This window comes from Hippocampus zosterae, chromosome 16, assembly GCF_025434085.1.
Source record: "Hippocampus zosterae strain Florida chromosome 16, ASM2543408v3, whole genome shotgun sequence".
Taxonomy (NCBI): Eukaryota; Metazoa; Chordata; class Actinopteri; order Syngnathiformes; family Syngnathidae; genus Hippocampus; species Hippocampus zosterae.
In genome coordinates this window covers 8,588,951-8,610,935 of record NC_067466.1, presented here as the reverse complement: position 1 = coordinate 8,610,935, position 21,985 = coordinate 8,588,951, and the positions used below count along the sequence as shown (strand labels likewise).

Below are 21,985 nucleotides of genomic sequence, written 5' to 3'. Positions count from 1 at the left end.
TGACATTTACATGCTTTGTGAAGGTTTTATTGGTGAAAGGGTCCGCAGTTTGGCTAATTGCACATCATTGTCTTGTGAAGCTTGTAGATAAACGAATCATGTGTAAACAGAAGACCCTATTTCTCAAACAAACATCAGGTTAATAACACGGTACCAGTTGTGAATAGTCTAAGCGTTGCAATTTTGTCATTAAAGCATGCCAGTCGGAGCGTTTGCATGTGTTAATCGTGTCGTGTCTTTTTTTTTTTTAACCTGCTGTCATTTCAAGCTGTGATCTGTCATGTTTCCAGGCAACAAATAGATGATAGCTACGAACACACACACACACACACACACACACACACACACACACACACACACACACACACACATACACACACACACACAGCTGTCAGCAACACGAAGAGCTTGGACTACGTGGAGTCACCCTCCTACATTCGGATAAGGCTGTATTGTTAATGATGTCAAACACAGCCTACTGAATTATCTGGTGTTGATTTAAATGCACCTCCTTTTTCATTGTGTGTGTGTGTGTGTGTGTGTGCGTGTTAGGTAGCTTTTTTTTTACATTTGGGTATTATTGTAGTTGAGAAAAGTTTTTACTGTGAATTTGTTTCCACTGTTTTTAATGTGGCCTATCTGTCAGTGATTTGGAGTCGTTTCCCCTCAAAGAAGCCTCACTGTGAAAGCCCTGGCCTTGGTTATACTTTGTCCATCCAACTTAAAATGAGCGCATTCTGCCTTGAAGGATTTATAGGCTTTAAGTAACTACATGCTTTGCTGCAAGCATTTTTTGATCATAGTACGGTATATCCTTCACTTGTCCTCACTTGTCCTCTAACCCTATATTAGGAATAGGCCTTTGCGTATGTGTCCTTGATTTTAATAGAGGAAAATCAATAATTGTCTAGTGTGCTATTGGACACAAATATGCTTTTTACTCTCCCATTTTGGGCAGTAAATGTCACATTTTATTGATATTGTAGATCGGCCAAAAGTAAAAAGTCATGTTGAAATCGCATTTCAGAAGCTGTTCTGCATCTGAGGACCCTGTGTAATGCGTTGAACATGTAAAAAAAAAAAAAAAAAGCAATTTAAATGCCAAAGCAGCTCTCCGCAAGACATTGCTCACCCCCCTCTCCTTTTTCCACAGACATCCATTTGTTTTGCCAACTATTTCAGATTGAAGCACTCAATCTCCCCAAGAATAATGGATGAAAATCCAGAGACGTTAAAGGCAAGCTGACCAAGTAATTGGTCCTCATTATACCATTGCATAATCTCGAAGAGAGATTGACTGCAGATGTCTGCTTTCTGAGCATGCCGCACGTGGTGCTGGGGCAGCGAGAGGAGGAAAACAATTGGAACGAGAGCCCCAGATGGTGGCAAATTATGGTATGCAGAGAGTTAAAGTGAGAACAAAGGAGCCCATCACAGCAAAAGAAATGAAATGCTCTCCGGAGAGACTCTGTGACTCCCTTTTTCACATTCACCAGCGACCTTTTTTTTGTCTTGCCGAGTCTTTGTACGAAAGGTAATTGGAAACAGTCGAAAGCGGGGCCAGTTTATACAATGACCGTCATCTTTGCGCTTGTCAAATTCTTTGCTCAGATAACTCGGACAGAAAGACCTTCAGTTAAGCCATGTATTACGTTTTACATTTTCCTTTTTTTGGGGGGGGGTAATCAGTCAGCTGGACTGCCTTATTAAAATTTCCCATAGCTCTTCTTATTGTCTCAGTTGATAAAGCGTCCTGATGAGATTAATAGTGTGGTCGGGGGAAATGGAGCAGGACATTGACATGCTCACACTTTGATTATCCTTTTGTCATGACACAGCAGTGAGGTTGCTGTTAGCAAAGTACTTAGCAAGTCATTCTTAATTAACTTTCACTGTAGCAGAACCTTTGCTGTCATGATTACCTTCAATCGGTATAATTCTTTGGCTGTGACATTGGTAGGCCTCTTTCCCACCACAGCACCATTCTGGAGAAGCAAAAGCTCATTTCATGCACTTGACTGCCAGCGTGCGGCGAGGATCTGTGAAATCCTTCCCCTGTAGATCAGCGGTCACACACACCAAACAGTTAGTAATGGCATTTGCCATTGGAAGACTATTCTTGTCTCTGTGTTGTGCTTTCTCATGGGATTTTGGTCGTCATTGACTTTTCAATTTGACATTCACCCATTTTTATGATTTGCCCAAAGACGAAGAGAGACAGTGCTGTCCCAACATAGACAGTCGATTCTGGCTTTCATTTTGCCAAAATATTTGCATGTGATTAATATCTTTGGCCGACATTTGCCCTTGGCTGCTTTTATTTTGATTTTTACAAAACAATCCCTGAAGAAGAAATGTAAACACTCAATCCCCTCTTCGTGGTGAAAACTCGATCCTGCATATGATGAGCTCTGGCTCTGCACGTTATTATGTCCGTAGTTGGACTGCAAGATTTTTGTTTAGTAATGAGAAATAGTGTGCCAAACAGAACCTATATTCACCATCTGGCCACAACATCTGCCTTTACAACGATAACGGTTGTATAATTGCAGTGGTGAGAAATGGAGACCTGTATCTAATAAAATCTACAAGAGTTCAAATAAACAGCAAGGATGCGCATCTCCATCGTGGTTATCCTACATCTCAATACAATGACAAAAATGAGTTACTATCTGATCATGAGATTGCAAGACAAAAGGATTCTCTCCAATGAAGTAGTGACATGATTCGACAGATTTTGAGCAACAGTATATACAATACAATACAATACAATACAATACAATACAATACAATACAATACATGCTGATTTATATAGCGCAACAGCGGCAGCTGTAACAAAGCGCTTAACAAAACGGTTAACATAAAGTAAAATAATAAACACAACACATAACATAAAACACGGACAGTCATGCAGTTCTAAACACGTTATAAATATAACATGACACAAAAAAGGATTGGAGGGTATGTGTGTGTGTGTGGAGGGGCGGGGGGGGGGGGGCGAGTGGCCGGATGATGGACAAGAACAATGAGCACAACAACAGTCGCATCAACAACAGTAAATCGAAGCCTCTGACAGAGATGAGTCATTTCAAGTCAAGCCCGAGCCATCCTTGACGATAAGCTTCATCATCCTAAAAAGTTTGAAGTTTACTCTTGGGGAATTGAGAGAGAGGATATCTTCATTCTGGACTGTGTCAGGAGCCTCATAGCTAACCGCTCCCCCTCCAAGTGTACTTTGATGCATTTTTGGAAACACCAGTAATTCTAAACTCTGGGAGCTTAGCGTTCTACTCGGTTGATAAGTCGTCTCAATCTCTTTCGGGCAAGATTGTGCCTTTCTGTGTAGAGCTTTGCATGTTTAGGAGAAGGAGCTCAAATTCAATTAAGATCACAGAGGAGATGAAACGATCATAGCAAAAAAAAGTGTACCCCACCCAGGGGCGCAGTGAGTGAGAAAAACATTCTAAGGGCAGTGACGTGCGGTGAGATTTATGACTGATGAGGCACTGACTCCTCTGCAGTCGGCTATAAAACCAAAAAGATTAGCCCGTATTTTTGAATATTTATTTTCAATTATTCTTCAATTAATTCCACACGGTTCAAAAATGTGTGCAAGAAAAACAAAAACACTTAGCTCCCTTTATATTAATAGAGAGAATGGATGGATGGATGTTATTATAAAGCCCCAATTCTAAAATTACCCACGTCTGGTTTAAGACTTTGCCTACCCTGCCTGCAGTGAGTGAATGCTCCTGCTGGAAGAGCCCTCGAAAACTGTTTTCACTTTGCAACTTTGAAGTGCTGGGGCCCAAGAGGATGTTTTTTTTTCATGGGGTCTTAACCCACCGGCTGTACCTTTTGACCCGGTCTCTCATCCAAAGGTATTTTTTTTGAATGGTGTTTGAAATATGCCATTTATTCCACATCAAGCTAAGCATGCTTTTATGGGGCTTCTTTTGCACAGCGAGGCACGAGCTGGGCCAGAAAAGGGCCGATCCCAAACGGTGTCTTGTGTGGGAAAATAATGGTTCAAGCAAGAATTTATATTGGTTAATTATTTCATATGTCCCAATATTTTGACATTGGATAAAGGTTCCATTGTTGGTATGATTACAATTATCACGACACTGCGATGCAACCGCACACGATACTGCTTGATAGTCTATCACACAATAAGTGACTGAATTCAAGTTAAGCGTTTACCCTTCGGTGAAGAAAAAAAAAAGTAGTCAAGTGTCAGACATTATTGGTTAGCTGGAGGTGCCTCAGCTGTTATATTTGCTGTGTTGCTGTTCTGTTTGTGCATGAACGGCGGCATTGTTGGGCTAACTTCTGCTCAGATGTCCCCCAGTCATGTTACTGTCTTCATGGGTGAGTCATAAAAGACAAACATCCACACTGAAAGGGCCTTGAAGCCACCGTGACAAAGTACAAGTTCAATGGGAACTACAGTTCACCAAGTGTTGACTTGCGCATAAGTTCGGCTTCCCTCGGTGGACAAAATCTCAACGTTATTTATTACCCGTGACAATTTGACATTCCAGTACAGATTTCAGCAAGAATCATGAAAGTTGACACGCATTATTTGCTCCCGTGGGCCACATAGAATGACGTAGGGGGCCGGATTTGACCCCCGGGCCTTGACTTTGACACCTGTGATCTATAGGAAATGTACAGTAGACACCCAGCGGGTGCAACTTGTGTCAGCACTTGGTCTCATTAAACATCACATTCATGCACTTTAAATGCGGTGATGTCAAGGTAACTGGAATTTCCTGCTTTGTTTGCGTACATCACTGAGATGTTTGCCAAGTCTGCGTACATCACTGAGATGTTTGCCAAGTCTTCATTCTGCATGCATTTGCTGCGATCCAGCTTTTCAAGTCCTAAATGTATCACTTGTTGGATCACGATCAAGTGAATAGGCTTTTGTAGTCCTAGCTGGGATGTCCAACTCTGATGCTAAAATAAGATCACAATTCAGTTAAGATATACTTTATTTGTCCCGCAATGGGGAAATTACAATCAAAATTCAGAAAGGAAAACGCTGGATAGGGAGAGGGAAAAAAATCACGCTCGAACTATCCTCTTCCGAGGATAATTTAAGTCCAGGATAAAAAAGAGCCTAGCACATAAATAAGCATTTGACAGTTACAACAAGTCACAAAACATAACATGTAATAAGGGGGGAAGATGAATAGAGCCGCTCCCGTCGGTTGGATTTTGCGATAGAACAGAAAGCTGCCAACACCAAATAGCTGTTATCAAAAGGCCAACAATGTAGATGTCTTCCACATCCTCCACGGACAGTACTGCCAGGCACACCGGTCTCCACTTTCTCCATGGATCCAGGGCGTATCCGGCAGCAAGTGTCCCCGGAGGGCAAGCAGGCTCCCCACTGCCCGCTCTTTTCGTCGAAATTTTTTTTTCCATTTCCGATGCATCGAGAGACCAGCCAACTAATTCCATGGTTAGTTCTTCGGATGAAAAATACGGTAGGAGGCTAGGAAAAAAGTTAGACAAAGACAGCACAAGGACTAAGTGGCGAGCACGGAAAGGGTGGGGTGAGGGCAGGAGGAGCAGTGCAAAAAGCGTCCGCCTTCGTCGAGAACCAAGCAATTACCGGTAGTGTTTTTAGAGTCTTCAGTCACAGCAGCACGGCATTCTAATCTAGTACAACCTGCAAGGCAAAAATAATTATAGATGAATCACTCATTGCTTAAACTTACTGTACATTCTGGTAAGTGTCACTGAAAATGGATTGGAGGTGAATGATGCGGCCTCGTTTCTTTCTCGTTGATTGTAGCCAGTGAATTATTAGCATGTGGGAGTTCTGTCCTATAGCACTTGATCATTGATCAACTAGAGGTAATCAGACGGTTTGATCCCTGGTCTGCGTTGTCTCACATCATTTTGATAAATTGTTACCACAAGTGCTATTAGTTCCAATTATGTTTTCCTTGTGCAATGAGCCAGTTGTCACATGGAGGATGAATACAACTCTCCCTAAATTGTCTTTGGGGATGTTTTCAAGTTGTCAGCTGTTTAATAAAAAAAAAGAAAAATTAGGGCAAGTCGTTGCAGTTACCCAATTTCAATTGGTCACACAAAATCCAGCTGCGGTGCTGTGAATCAAACTGACACCGCTTGTCACGTTTCAAGCATTCTGCACACGTTAAGGAATGCTCGTCTGGATGTCTTGCGCATTTCTTATTCGAATCCACTTGCACAGCGCCAGCGAGACATTCCTGCAACGCACACCATCCGACCAAAGTTGAGCAATGCAAGCGATGAACAATAAAGCAGTTGAAATTGCTCGGGAGAACATCACGGCCCTCTTATCTCAAGTGGTCGCTTTCCATCACTTGAAGCAGCCTGTTGCATAACCACGGTGGTGCAATGATGATATCGCAGCGCTCTTTTCTCAAATGTCCCCGGCAGACGCATCAAATGTGTCGAACTGGCACAGGCGATATCTCGAGTGCGTACCTGTTCTCTCTTTCAGTGAGCGGAGTGGGCGTTTATAAGGTCTATTTGTCGGAGTCGCACAATGGCTGAATTATGTAATGTGTTGCGTTTCAGCATGTGCAGAGGAGGTGTTTGGGTATATTGAATCTTATTGGCCCACTCCAGGATGTTTGATGAAGTCGGCGTGATGTGGGCAGGTCAGAAGGCCACTCATTTTTTTTCCTCCCCCGACCGGCATCCTCGCTTGTTTTCATGCAAAAATCCAAACATCAAATAGGAGTTGTCGAGACAAAGCCAAACGGACGTGGAGATAAACTCAGGCCAAGAGTTAAGCTCCTCCTTGACAGCCTGGTGAGGTTGTCTTTGCGTGTCATTTCCAGATTGGTCGTCATAGCAACAAACATATCCCAGTGCTTGACGGGTGCCTATTGTCCTCACAAGACTCTTTTCATTTGTTCACTTGATTTTTGTCTGACACAGACTTCATGGTTGACCCCAGACCTGTTTTTGTCCCCGGGTTTTAAATGGGTTACTGGCTAAAGACAAAAGGCAGCTTAGAAAGCGGATATGGGTTAGGCAACAAATTACTGACCCGGATGAAGAAAATGATTGCTGCTGCTTTACAGTGCATCTGTTAATGAGGAGCTTCACCGCCTTCCATTTTGATGTAACCGACGACACATGAGCACGCACTGGGTCACTGGGTCACACCGTGTGACTGACTGGTCTTAATATCACCATAATTGTGACTGTGGAGAAGAGCCCGCTGTGCATGGAAAGATCCACTTTTTTAATTATTTCAAGATATGGTGTGTTGCAGATAATTTTGTCTTTAATCTGTAAAATCAAGATGAGGATTAAGAAGGCAGACGTGACGAGGCTTGGCCCATGTGACCGGCCTCTGAGTGTGTTGTTGAAGGGTGCTGCGTTCATCACGGAATCCAAGTGGTATCTTGACTTGAGGGTTCAAATCGATGCATTTGTATATTAAATCGATGTTCCTTGGTCAAATGAAGTGAAATCCAACGAATCTGATCACTTTTCCATAAGCACTCCATTGCGTAATCCGTTCACCTCTTCCTCACTATTCCCTCGCTGCCTCCCTAGTCTGTTCTCATGCAATCTTCCAGGTGGCTGCATGCAGTCACTCGCAGTTTGACTCTCCAGAATAAATAATTCAAGCAGGTCAATCGCGTGTCATCCTCGGAAGCTAACCTCGCTTCCTCTCTTCATCACTCGAAATGGGTCACGCTGTACAGACGGCCCGGTCCCAGTGTGCAAGAGGGTCGGACGCGAACATACCCAGTCACTACTTCAGTCCAGTGAGTGAAACAAACCGTTACAAGGAAGGTCGTGATTATGTGCTCGATCAGTGGATTATGATCCATTTGTTTTTTCTGACTGAAAACAAGTCAGATGCCTTGCAATTATGTGCGGCTTCACCGCAGCGTGATCATAGTCGAACCAGCATGACGACGTGCAAAATAAAAGGCCTAAAGAGAGATGCTTGAATAAATCACACTGAAAGGAATATTTATAAAGGGCTTCACACAGATGTGAACTGATTGTATGAATGGTGGCTTTGTCAGGACTGCCTGACTAAAAATGCTATTCTGTCTCTCTGTCAATTGATCTGCCTTGTTTTTGTACCACGCCACGGATGGAATTGACATATTTGATTTACAATAACGTAAGTGTCATTTCTTTTTATTCTTTTATTTTATTTTTTTTATAGAAGATGCACAACTGTCGTATTGGTTTTGATTTCTCCCGTGCGCACAGGCCGGCATTCCAAATGACTCTGGGTTAAATTTACACCCTTGACGGGTCGCCAGCCAATCACAGGTTATTACCATACAAACGTTAAGATGTAAAGCAGTCGACTCACCACTTGAAGCCAAAATAGGCTCGGGAGATACATGCGGTGAAGATGTAATCAGTGGATCAATTGAACTAGTGTTCCTAGTGTAATAGTTTAGCGGAGAAGTAGGTTGGAAGATGATTTTTTTGAATTAATACAGACTGCTGCTTGAAAGCCGTAATCACGAGTCACACATCGCTTATTCGTAGGGTCCCTTGACAGCTCATAGCATGGGATTGTTTTTGGGTGTACTTTTTTTTTTTTGGGCCAATTCACTGTCAAAAATTGCGCCCCGATGAGATTTAACAACAAATAACTTGAGCCGGAGTGTTTTCTCAATCTGTTGGGGTGTGCCAATCGTGTTTGGAATGGAATCCAAATGGCTCAGCTGAACACAATGCGGTTAATTTATTGGTCAACACTGCAGTGTGGCAATAGGAATGGAACGGGAAGAATCCAAACTGTTCCCTACAAGCAACGAAAGAAAACGCTGAAAGTGCTGAACCGAGCAACTTGTATTCTTTTTTTCGCAGCATGCTATGTGCACTGCAACCCGGCACAAATTAAGTGAATGTTGACTACATACTCTTCAAATAAAATCAAAATAATACATTTGTCTCGCGCTTCTCCTGTTGTTTCCTCACCACACCCTGCAACCAGAGAGAGGCTAATGAAAGCCTCTTCCTCTTTTCTTGCTTCCTCCCTTGCCTTTGTTCCGTGTGTTCCAAAGTGCTTAATAAATGATCGAGCTGTTAATCTGTTGAAGATCACCCCCAAAAGGCATAGATGAAAAGAAAAACGGAATCATCTGAAGAAAACCCTGAGGCTGATTCCCCCACCCTGTCAAACCTGCTGTGCGCTCCCGTTTAGTACCTTGAAGGGGGCTCCCTTGATAGACCCCCCCACTCCCATGCTCACACACACACAAACACAAACTTGTGTTTAAACAAAAGCAGCAGGAATGAACTATGATCAGTTGTACTTGCGAGGTTAATTTGTTCAGTGGTTTTGTGGTTAAGGCAAATTACTTGTACCCCGTTCAAATGAATTGAAATGACATGATTTTTAGCTCAAAAATGCAAACTTTTTAAAAACAAACACATTTTTAATGAAGAAAAATACCACAGTCTTGTAAAAAAGAGCCATTTTTTTTTTTGCGGGAGGGAGATTGTTGCTATTTAATCTGTTACGTGCCGTTTCCTTTCTGTGATTTGTTGGCGACCAATTCAGGCGAGAACCCCACCGGGTCAACTTGCAGCAGCTCCTGCTCACCTACTACGAGTCCGTGACCCGAGTAAGGATGATCAGTTTTGAAAATAAAGTAGTTGGGTGGAGGTTTCCGCTCTTATTTACTTGTTGCTATTCATGTGAGGATTAAAAGAGGATGGATATCATGCGATTTCATTTAAAATATTTTTTGTTATATATACCTGTGTATATATATATTTTTTTTCTCTGTTCTGCTTAAATGACCAAAGCGAATTCTGAACGAGAAGATGTCAGGAGCTCAAACCCCTGTCTCCACCATCATAAAAGTGGGCGAGGACCGTTCCATATTAATGTTTGAGGAGGTGCAACTGTTAAATCGATCATTAATTCATATCTGCTCGTGAGTGTCATTGAGCCAGTAAGAGGGAGTCGAGACGGTGTCTCGGCAGTCGCAGATGGAATTTGGAGTAGAAACCAGCAACCAGTTCACGACCCCCCCCCCCCACCCTCCTCCCCTTCCGTCATCATATGGAGCGGCTTTACGAGGGCTCGTGCCACACCGCCAATCTATTATTAAGAAGGAAGACGGGACCTGATGTCAGGGCATTCAGGGCACTAGGGGATGAGCCATCTGCTCTTTCACCTTTCGATGATGTGAGCAAATCAATCAGTTTTGTAGAAAGTATATTTAGAGCGCCTGGTGTCGAATTGGTTAACATTTTGGAACAACAGATTTGACCGTAGAAACACTCTGGGATCAAAATGTCACCATCATAAAAAAAACATTGTTTTATTGTACAGTGTGTTCCAAAAAATGTGTTTTAAAAAGCTTTGATGGATTGCAGGAGAGGTTGTGTCATTTTCTTACTATTGACATCTTTGTGACTTCTCCATACTGAATTGTGCGACCTGATGAGAGTTTGACTTTAGGGGTTTCGCTGTACTCAGTTGACACGAATTACAAGTAAAGAAGTAAAAAAAAAAACAAATCAGCCAATTGTTTGAATAGCCAACCAACCGCTAAAACGAAGTAGCATAAAATAGCCTGGTGGAGACAAATATTATCTTGGCACACTGCTTTCATGTTAATCGTCTGCAATTTAAAAAAAAAATCTTGTTGGGTGTAACTGTTGCTTTGGTGGTCTGTCTAGACTTTTCTTGTACGTACGGCGGTGTGAGCCACAGTGTTCTGTCAACATGTCTGTCGTTGCGCCGTACAGTACGTGGGCTTGTTTATAAGAGGATAAATATTGACTGATCAGAAAGCAAAGTGGGCGGGAATCACCTGATGGTGGATGTGCGTTCACTCTGTGATGTTGATGCGGAAGGGCATATTGGACTCTGGTTGACCCTGTTTTATAGACGACTGAAAGAGTGAAGACTGGCAAGTAGTCTCACCTTGACATGAGAGTAAAAGCGGGTCCGTGAATTATTCTTTGATGACTCCTCACATGAACAGAATCAAGAGTTGAAATGGCGAAGATGACATATCATTGCAACGCAGTCATGTTTTTGTCCACCTTTAACTCATTCACTCCCAAAGACGTTTTTAAACGTCTTTTCAGACTTGGCGTCTTTACGGACTTCCAGAATTGGCTGGTACTGAATGTGTTAACTGGAAAATGTTCTGATTTCAGTTTAAGTGACGCTATGAATGCCCACATTTCATTGAACAAATGTTGACATTTCTACACACATTTTCAACCGTACGGCGAAAGGGATTTTTGACTTGAGAGTTTCAACTGTTCTCACTTGGAATTGAGGGTCAGACTGCCGCTGACTCATCTCTTTAGCGCATTGTTATTTATTGATACTTGTTAACCTGTCAATGAGTGGAAATACCCATTTCATCCAAACCGTGGCACCGAGTGTGGAGTTTGCTTCCAAGCTTCTTCAACTGTTCTGCCCAGAACTGCTTTTTACATTTTGGGGGGTTGTTCAAATGTTTTTCTAAATGAATTTGGGTTTTGCGAAGGAAAGTTAAGATGCTTGCCCGGACTGGCTGCTGTGCCTCAACAAGTTGTCCAATCCGAAGAAAGAGGCCTTGGTTAAGGGGGTCTTATAAAAGACTAGCTTTAGGCTATTCATTGTCATGGAAAGCTAACAAGTCACACCGCTTGAGCCTCGGACTTGTGTTGTCAACACCATTATATTTAGAAGTTGAAATCTCATATCTGGTTTATGGATGTAAAATGCTATTGTGATCAAAACAAGCATTTAGATGATAGACATGCATATCAATTATTTTTCCACAGTTTTTTTCTAATCTGACCCAAAAATATCTCATGTCTCCCTTGGGGTTTTCTTCCCTCTCATTTTCCCCCCCACCAAAGATTGTTTTCCCAGACATTCTTTCCAAAAAGTGACGCATGGAGTGTGTGTGTCTACGACTTTCAAATGTTGGGGGTTAAAAATACACTCGAGCAGGGGTTGACTGAGGTCTCCTTGGTGCAAACCAGACACACTCATCGTCCAACTTTTCGCTTGCCATTTATCGTCAGTGTGCAACCCGATTTTTTGACAATATTTTTTCACGTCTGCTGCGGGCTAACGGAAATGATGATTAATTTTTTTTTTTTAATTCTGGTCATTTTTAGATGTGGGCCAATGGGAATTGGGGATTGACATCAACAGGGTGGGTGTTTATTTATTTAGAAAGTGAGCGTCCGTAAAGATAAAGATAAAGTGGAAGCATTTAAAACTCATCGAGGCAGACTTTGCGTACGGACACGTCACCAAACACAAATATCACCCGCACCTCCACCGTCACAATTGTACGACCTCGGCCGCATTCAACTCTCGAACTTCCGCTCTTCACTGGAGGGCTGTGTTTGACATTCGAAGGCGTCATACGACCAGCTAACTCATTAAGACTGTTCAGCCCAACAGTGAGACTTTGAAAGCACCCTGGTGTCTTTTCTTGAGTGGAATATTTTGCCCTCTGGTAGAAAAGGAATGTGAGTCAGTGGATGGAGATGGAGTTCGACAGGCATGTCCAGCCCCCCTCCCCATTGATCCATTCAGACGCCTTTTTGAGAACAGACTGCCCTTTCTGAATAAAGACGGTGATTTGCGTTTGACGTGTCTTGGAAGATGTGAGCCGGTGCGTGCATGCCGGACGTCTGCGGATGACTTTTCAATGTCAGCAGACAGGCGTAGCGTAAAAGGTTTAAAGCACATTCATGGTGACTGACTTCCAAAGTGCGGGAAGGACCTCTGGAAATGAGGAAACTATTGCAGCATGGTTGAGGAAGTCATCTGCAACAAAAGGCGTAAGTAATAGATGGGCAGCGAGGAAGAGGGGGCAGGAAAAGCAAGAAAGCTGGGTTCGTTATAACCCTTTCAGGGACAGCGGTCACTACAGTATGTTATCAGATTACAGGTTATCATTATTGGTGCATGAAAGGGTTCAACGCATTTCCACAAGAAAAGCAGCAGGGATGCTGTTCATATTCATTATTCCCACCCAGCCCATTTCCCCGTTAGACATCATATCAGGCTTTTTTTTCTGCGTCACATCGCTGGCTGCTCACTTCCCGACTGTGGCGACCAACTCTGGGAAAGGTTGACATAAAGGTCAAATGGCTGAACAACAACACTGTACGGCACTGCGCTCTCACTCTCTCTCATTGAGGGCCTTTGCCCCCCACCCCCTCACTCACTCACCCTCTATTTTGGAGGTGTGTCTACCAACATCTGGAGAAGCTAAGCCGCTTCAGTGGCCGGGGCACATTCACTCCCCCGATCTCCCGCCCCGTTTCCCTCTCTTTTGCTCGCTCCCTCTCTCACTCCGGCACGCTTGCGCTATCAGTGCTGGTAGTCAAACCGAACACAGCGAGGAGATGCTGGCAGCTGACTGTGGATCAAGCTCCTAGGTGGAATTATTTGCCAAGCTTATTAGGAAACCATGGCAACATATTGTCCTGAAGCTATTTCTCTTTTGGCCATTTTTGAAATGAAGATCTAACAGAATATATTGGAGACTTTTTTTTTTGCTTCTTTGCTTCAATCATCACATCAGGAGGTTCCATTGATTTGTATTAGGCTACGCAGAGCTTCATCCTCCGCCCTCCTCTTTTGTAGTCGCACTTCTTCCACCTGCGTCTGTTGGAAGAGGGCACCTGAGGTTTTTGGGATGACGGATATCCTCGTGTCGGATGTTAACCTGAACTCGCTGTGCGAGCATCTGGAGCAGCAGTGCTGCGTGGACGAGAATCAGCACAACCTGTCCAGCCAGCCGCAGACCCCTGTACTCAAGAGACACACCAACACCGGGGCCAAGCTATGGGGTCGCGTCCGCAGCAAACTGCTCAGACAAAAGGTTTCTGACCAGCATACGCGCTCCGCTCTGTTATATCTCGCTTCTATTCATCACTTTGTCACCTCCATCTGTCTACTTTTTCATTTAGTGGTGTCATTCAGTACAGATTGCTCTATTGTTCTTATCATCTGGTCTATTCAACTCACGCGAATAGACCATCCAAGTCAGTTTCTCAATCACACCGACATGAGCAGCTTTTTTTGGTATAGAAATTGAATTCAGATTGCATCAGTCATTTCAAAATGTCGATGGATCGTTTTTGTGAATGGCTTTGGCTGCCACCGCCACAATTGTGAATGCAGTCTTTTCACATGCCAAATTAACTTTGGGAAGTCATGATTTGTAAAATTGAACCAATGTTTTGATTTTTACAAGCAGGGGGTGAAACTCTTAACATATGGTTTGTTGAACGTATTTCGAGGGCACCTGTCAAGCATGTGGCATTTCTTCCCCGTTGTCATTCGAGTGAAAGATTAGAGCCCCCTTGTGGTCAATTGAAGTAGTGCCACCCCTTCGCCAGAGTTGAACCATTCCCCTTTGGCATTTCACATGCCGCGCTTTGTTCGTTATTAATTGTCACGTGCACATTTGCCGCCACATGTTTTTCATGCAACTGACTTCCCAAGGGGAAGCTTTTGTCTTTGCAGCTAACTGGTTTCTCGCTCAGGAGTTTTGTTGCTTTGGGTATAGAAGAAGAATGAAAACTTTTGACAACAATTCTCTCAAATTTTAAGGAGGCATACATAAACGTTAACACCGAAATGGGATGAAATGATTGCGTCTTAAAAACAGGCATACGTGCTCTGACCCACAGAAACTCACCTAAATACGCAGACGGCATGAGGAAGTGTATTTCATTGGAGGCAAAGTGTGTGTAAGCGGTCACCCGTGCTGGGCGAACACCCATGTGAAGGTCCCATTCATCAGCTCACGTCTATTCAAAGAGCCTTTTGAAAAGCTTTTTTTTTTTTTTAATGACTATACTTGCTGTGCTTCACTTCGTTTCTGAGCTCAGTTACCTTTTGATCCTATCAACTCTGCTACAATTCTTTCTTTCTTCCCACCCCCATCCCACATGTCAGCTTCGGCATGATGGAGATTGCTCTTTGACAGAGGATCGTCTACCTTCTGTGTTTAAAAAAAAAAAAAAAAAGAGCATGCCTCCCCCCTGCTGCGGGGTTTAAAAATGCTCTGAGACTGGTAATCCTGCATAAGGCCCTGTGTTGGAATGCTACCTATGGGATGCCATTTGTTACTCTCACATAGCGAAATACGTTCAAACTAAAATTTCCAGAATAGCTCAGTGCAGCGCTAAACCACTGTGAAAACAGTATTAAAAAAAAAGCAGTCACTGTAGAGTATTTTTATAGAACAGGTCAAGTTAATCGGAGGCCGACAGGAATTTAGTTCCTCAGCTCCAAGCACTTGCTTATTAAGACAATAGTGAGAGTTGACATGAAGAGGATGGAAGGTCAGCCTTTGAAAAAAAATGAGATGAAAATGAAACCGTGTGAATGTGCCGAACTGACACAAATTCTGATGATGCTCGCATTCAATTGTTGCCGGCCGGGGATTTGACTCTCTGTCGGACTTCACGTTCTCTGCCCGATGACCTGTTTGCTGGATTTGTTTTTATTTTCTTTGTGCACTTTCAACCAGCTTAGGGTTGAGAACAATAGAGCCGTGGTAGCGGCTTACCCGTGGAAGACAACCACATTCCAGCGTTTTTATCCGCAGTTATTCCACTTTCTGCCCCTCCTGCGTTTTTAGCCCAAATGCTCTTTTGTTTTCATATTTTGATGAGTGCTGATGATTCAGTGGAATCTTGCTTCGCAAATTGAGAAATGCAATTCACTCATCCGACCGTCGAACAAAGTTTGGTGTAACTAGTTTTTATTGATATGGAGCGAGAAATAAAAACGGTGCAATATAGGAATGAATGAAAACAGACTTTATTGTGGAGAAATAACACAACTTGTTGATAAATTTAAAATACGTGAGGCACAAAGCCGTGCAGCGTGAGAAAAAGCACAGAATTCCGCCACAATTTCCAAACTTTTCCTGAACCAAAAATAGTCCATGAACCGATGTATTTTTTGTTATCGAATCTTATCATAAAGTGTGAAATTTGTAAACCATAGCTCCATTGTATTTGGGTTTCGGTCCTCTCCTCCTGGATCGTCACCGGATGAACTTTTACAAACACAGCACTTCCCCCAAGTGCAGAGTTGCCCAACATTTTTGGACCCCAAATCTACTTTTCAAACTTAAAGCAAAGAAACGAATCCAGAAATTGAAAGGAACTGATTCGTTTTGGAAGACTTCATAACAGCTGCTCATACCTTACTTTAAAATCCAAGGTAATGGCCAACAGATAAATTGTTGTCTGCCATGTGACTTGATCATTTCTGCCTGAATTGGATCAGAGGCATCTCAAAAACCAAATTTTGCTTTGGTTTGTATGTCCGACCTCAGGATATTAAGATTAAGATTAAGATTAAGAAAACCTTTATTAGTCTCGCAATGGAGAAATTCCAGATTCACAGCAGCAAAGTTATGAAAGGAAAAAGTAGAACAACAAAAAATAGGAGCTGCTGGAAAGGCAGCCACTCTCGCGGCGCCATTTTGAAGTCAAAATAACAAAAATAACACAAGACAACACATAGGACAGAGACAGTCGTGCAATCTTCATATATGATATCCAGCTCAAGTCGTACATGTCGGCATGTTGTTTTTGGCATCTGCCATCGAACTGGCAAGTATTGTCCCTCCTCCTCAATGAATTTGTCAACCGCACAGAGAAACTTTACCTCCGGATTACCTCATAGCTTCTACATGGTGTTATGTTTGGTGAACGCCGCAAGCACACCGAACGAACACAGGTCACACAATGTTCTCGCCAGCCCGCAAAGTGGAAAATGAAACATTGCTGGCTATCGCTCCATCCCAAGATCTTGAAGACTCATCAGTCGAACAATGCAGCCCTGATTTTGCTGTCTTGCTTAAAAATATGATTGCTGCTTCGACTGAACTAAATGAAACCAAGGAGTCGTTGATTATGTTGCATGTACCCAAATTCGTCAGTTTCTGCAGTTTGCTCGTAGGATAACTCTCCATTGTCTGTGCATCGGCACTCTTTATCACCCAGGCTGTGGGAGGCTCCATGTTACGTAAAAAGCGTAATGCGTGCCTGTATGTTGGTTTGTGCACAGCCTATAAGAGAATCTCCCCGTGCCCGGAGCGATAATGGCGGTGGGCAAATCAAAAGCCTCGGCCGGCTCAAAGCCCTCGCCGATTGGCCCAGGCGGCAATGTGGCGGAAGACGGCATCATAGTAACCAAGTTAAAGCGCTCACATGGCCAGGGTGACATCAGTCGCGGTTGCTGCCTCACATGTAAACATGCTGATGCGGTTTGCGTCGCTAAAAATAGTTGTGTTGCCTACAGTTTGTGAAGAATATGAGCGGGATGTGTCACATCTGGTGCAAGGCTCTCATTGGTCCTGCGAGCCTCAGGAAAGAAGCTGTGCTGTTTGAGCATTATATCTAATGAAGGGACTCATCATAAGCTCTCTGGAGCTAATGAATAGTCAAGCAGAACGATGTGATGGAATGAAAACAATTAATCCAGCATATTTAAAGACTCACATGCAGTTTGATTGATTGAACGGAGACTGCGTTATGTTCTCTTTCTGCATTTTATTGTTTCCTAGTGTCGCTTCAGATGTGAATCCTGCACATGTGCGCTATCCTTATAACAACACATAAAGGTGCGAGCAATTGGTGAACAGGATCTGACACTTATTTTTCGTGGCAACTCCTCAAAATTATGCCATTCTCCTCCCACATTAATTTGTGTAAGCCAAAAATTCAAAATGTGACTCATTTGGGAAAATTCACTCATGGGAGTTAAAGTCTGAGGCCGACTACTCTTAAAAATGGCTACTTCAAACCCAAAATGGCCTTCATTTTCAAAGAAGGTGTTTTGTGTCATGCAAGACATTGGTTTACAATTCTGGAGGGTACTGGGACTTATGTTTTGTGCGTGTGTTTTTTTTTCTTGTCTTGTTTGACTTAGGGGGCTTTGGAAGCTGATTCATCACTCAGAATTAAGGACCGACCACTCAGTTCACCACTGAAGCCATGCTAAATTGTTTGCTAGAATCCTCAAAAAAGTGAAAGTAAAAGAAAGTTCTTGTCTGAGCAGCTATATTAAAGTGTTTGTTTTTCGGTGAGGGTCACTCAGTGTAAGCGCTGCCTGCTATCGGATCCACTTTTGTTTTTACAAGCCTATTGGAAAGCATTCATTTTTAATCAGGCAGATATATTTTTGTTTTGTTTTTCAATGACCTGTCTTCTTGGCGGTGTACGAGAAGCATCATCTCGTAGTAATGGCTGTGTAAAAGACGCTGTTGCAATGATTACAAGTCACTCATCTCAAACCCAATCCCTACTGGGAAAACATACAATGGTATTTTTACGAGTCAATGAAATATGCTCCCTGAGAACGTGGAATGGCGGAAGGCTAATGCTGCCCATAAGTGTGTATTTGTGTGCCAAACTTCCTAATTAGAGGCTCTGTTGTGTTGACATAATGTAGTACAGTAGTACAGACACTATAACAGACTGTAATCATGGATGAAGTAATCGCTAATTATATTTCATAGGGTGTGCCTCCCTTGCAAGGCTGCCATGTTTTGCCACCATCTTTCTGGTCTGAATACCCGAAGGCTACAAACTTAGCAAGCGTAGTTCCTCAACATCATGACTACAGTATGTGTAACAAATGCTAAGCAGTTACTTTGTCACGTGGGGAATACTAAAGGTTTGTGATATTTTGGTTGCACTTCTGTAGAAGAAATTCGCGGTGTAATTGCAACGTTTGGTCTCTCTGTGGCACCATAGTGTGCGTGATTCAAAATACATGCGCTTCCAGCGTAGGTCATTGCATTCTATTATTGCACCACTAGATGGTGCTACAGTATACACACTATACCGTTACACAGTGGAAAAGATTTTGTTTTTGCTAATATGGCTTGGAATCGTAAACCAAGATGTTGCTTGTGTTTCGACTGTGGAATGGTGACAGATTCATCACCTACGCCGATGGTGTTACTCACGATACAGGGAACTACCCAGTGCAACAAGTGACAAAAAAAATGAACATGACGTAGCATCCAAAAAATGTTGAAGGGGGCAAAAAAATGTGTTACCTGTAAGTAATCACTTTCGACCACAAAGCTCGGTCAATTCACAGAGGTTCATGGTGTCTCTTAAATGTTGACTGGCAACGATTCAAGGCCATTAACTGTTAAATCTGCAGTGAAACTCATTGTTTGGTTCATCTTTTTTTTTTAATATTAAATACAGTATGTACTTCAGCAGTATAATAAATAATTGGGAGATCCCCACAGGTTTTCTGAACATGCATTTTGAGTTGATTTATGTTTCCAGTATTGCAACTCAGTAACGCGATTTTGGCTGAATGTTTATCGGAAAGAAACTCAGCCATTGCACAGAATCAACATCAGATCTCTTTTGTGACCGTAATCTGATGATGTGAAGAAGCAACAGGGTTCCATGTGATAATGCACCTTTATCCAGCCAGCATGTTTAGTATCGCTGAAAATCTTTCTGTCTCTGTTGTGTCTTCCAGCTGGATCCTCAGACAGTGCAGTCCAAGAACTGGCACATGGACGTCATTGAGATGAACGGGGTAAGATGTGACATGTCAAGCAAAATCGCTTTTGGTAGATTTTCTGAAAGCCAATCCGTCTCCCGATATCGTTAAGTCTGGAGCTATGTTTTAGCAGTTGACTAAAAGCCTCAAATATTAAATTATCTTGACTGACTGCAGAATATTTGAGTCACGGGGGCCCAGCTGTGGGCGCTTACATACTCAACTCAACATTTTTCTTTTCTTTTTTTTTTCTTTTTTTTGGTCTTTAGATAAAGGTGGAATTCTCAATGAAGTTTACAAGTAGGGACCTGAGCTTGAAGAGGACGCCATCCAAAAAACAGAGTGGTGTGTTTGGAGTGAAAATCAACGTGGTAACTAAGTACGTACCGCATATGTCTGTTTATTCAAATAGAAATGTCTTTTAACCTTTGGAGTGACTCCTTTTCTGATCAATGAGGCTCATCACGATGACTTAGTGCAATAATAGAGGAAAGGTCCAGTTCCTCCGAATGTCCGATGAGAAACTTAGACGCTCTTCTGCTTAAACCAAAACTCTGTCGTGTATATCACGTAATCCAAGTTTGCGCTCTCCCTCCTGTCGCAACTACAACAAATGACCCCGCCCCCCCAACCCCTCCATTTAAAACTGTACTTAACTCATTCAGTACCAGCCAATTCTAGACCAAGTCTGAAAAGACGTTTAAAAGCGTCTTTGGGAGTGAATGAGTTAAGGTGTCGTTTTCCGGCTGTGTCACATAAGAAATGCCCAAAATGGCGACAGCAATCGTCCAGATGTGTGCAATGATGTGTGTTGACGTTTGCAGGCGCGAGCGCTCCAAGGTGCCTTACATCGTCCGCCAGTGCATTGAGGAAGTGGAGAAGAGGGGCATCGATGAGGTGGGAATCTACAGGATCTCAGGGGTGGCCACGGACATCCAGGCCCTCAAAACGGCATTTGATACTAGTAAGAAGTCTCTCTCTCTCTCTCTCTCTCTCTCTCTCTCTCTCTCTCTCTCTCTCTCTCTCTCTCTCTCTCTCTCTCTCTCTCTCTCTCTCTCTCTCTCTCTCTCTCTCTCGCTCTCTCTCGCTCTCTCATCTTATTTGATTTTAATGACAAAGATGAAATCTACTCAAAAATATTCTTGACAGTACTGTATTCTATGTGTCCCCACAAGTCTAAACATAGTTTTCTATAGAATATGATTTAAGCAGAAAAATATTTTTGCCACGTACTCTCACTTGCCATCGACTGAAAATAACATCACAGTGCCTAAGGGCTCAGCTTGCCAATGTCACATGACTAAACCCAGAAAACAGGTGAGTCGTGACAGTTACCTCCACTTTTAGACAATGTGATGTCATTTTCAGTCGACAGAAAACTCTGTGTAGACTAGTGGGGGTGCAGAGAACATAAGAAAAATTTGGACTTGACGGCCCTTTTAAGTCACACGCCTGTAAAATGAGCTTAATATTCCTCTCAATGAGTATATGACCTTGACTTCTATTTTCTACAGCATCAGTTTACAACATTAGAGGCGTCATATCATTTTTTTTTTTCTTTGTGAGACCGAGTGACTGGTCTTTACCGACACAACTTCCTTTTATCAAAACAGAAGTGTTTGTTTGGAAACGTTGGCCAGGTGGGGAAATGGTACTGAACCGTGTTGCGATTTATACGAAATGGTAGGACTGAAGTTGTGCATTATGTAAGCGCCTCCTCACATCATTTTACATCACCGAGCGCCAAGTGTCGTCTTTCATTTTAGTGTGCCTTTATTGAGCTCGCCTGCATGAGTTGCCGCCCAGGCATTTTTGAGAGGTGATATCATCCCTCTAGAGTACACAAAGCAGCTCTTGTTGTCGGGAGTTTTGGGGCTGAGTTTGTAACCGGGCCTGGCTGACCCCTAGATACCAAAGACATCCTGGTGATGCTGAGTGACATGGACATCAACGCCATCGCAGGAACCCTCAAGCTGTACTTCAGGGAGCTGCCGGAACCTTTGCTCACCGACCGCCTCTACCCGGCCTTTATGGAGGGAATATGTGAGACAGGTTTTCACCTCTGCGCGGGACCTTTGAGCTGGACACAACCTGATGCGATGTGTTTGTTCTCTCGTCTGTTCTGCAGCTCTGTCCGACCCCGCAGCCAAGGAAAACTGCATGATGCACCTCCTACGCTCGCTGCCCGACCCCAACATCATGACCTTCCTCACTCTGCTGGAGCACCTCAAACGGTACATTCTTTTCACCCGCCTCCCATTGATTATATATTGACCATCGCACGCGATGAACCTCTCACAGTACGGAAGTCACAAGTGTATTTTTACGGAACAAGAATGACTCGGATGAAGCCGGTCATTTTCACCATTCTCTGAGCGCGGCCATTTTGTTCCATACCGCTTTCTGCTGTTGAGCTAAATTGACATCAAAGTGTCCTCGGACTTGTA

General features: G+C 43.1%; 1 protein-coding gene across 10 annotated transcripts in view; it reads left to right on the top strand.

Annotated features, from left to right (window-relative positions):
- abr (ABR activator of RhoGEF and GTPase) overlaps positions 1–21,985 on the top strand; it is a 78,994-nt gene that overhangs the window by 54,080 nt on the left and 2,929 nt on the right. For 9 of the 10 annotated variants that reach the window (XM_052047756.1, XM_052047755.1, XM_052047757.1 and 6 more), the window contains 5 exons: positions 19,515–19,574; positions 19,808–19,917; positions 20,363–20,502; positions 21,447–21,581; positions 21,667–21,772. In XM_052047756.1, coding sequence (XP_051903716.1) covers positions 19,515–19,574; positions 19,808–19,917; positions 20,363–20,502; positions 21,447–21,581; positions 21,667–21,772 — 551 coding nt within the window. Of the gene's footprint in view, positions 1–13,247; positions 13,861–19,514; positions 19,575–19,807; positions 19,918–20,362; positions 20,503–21,446; positions 21,582–21,666; positions 21,773–21,985 lie in introns of those variants that run through there. The other variant, XM_052047764.1, reaches the window with a different exon arrangement.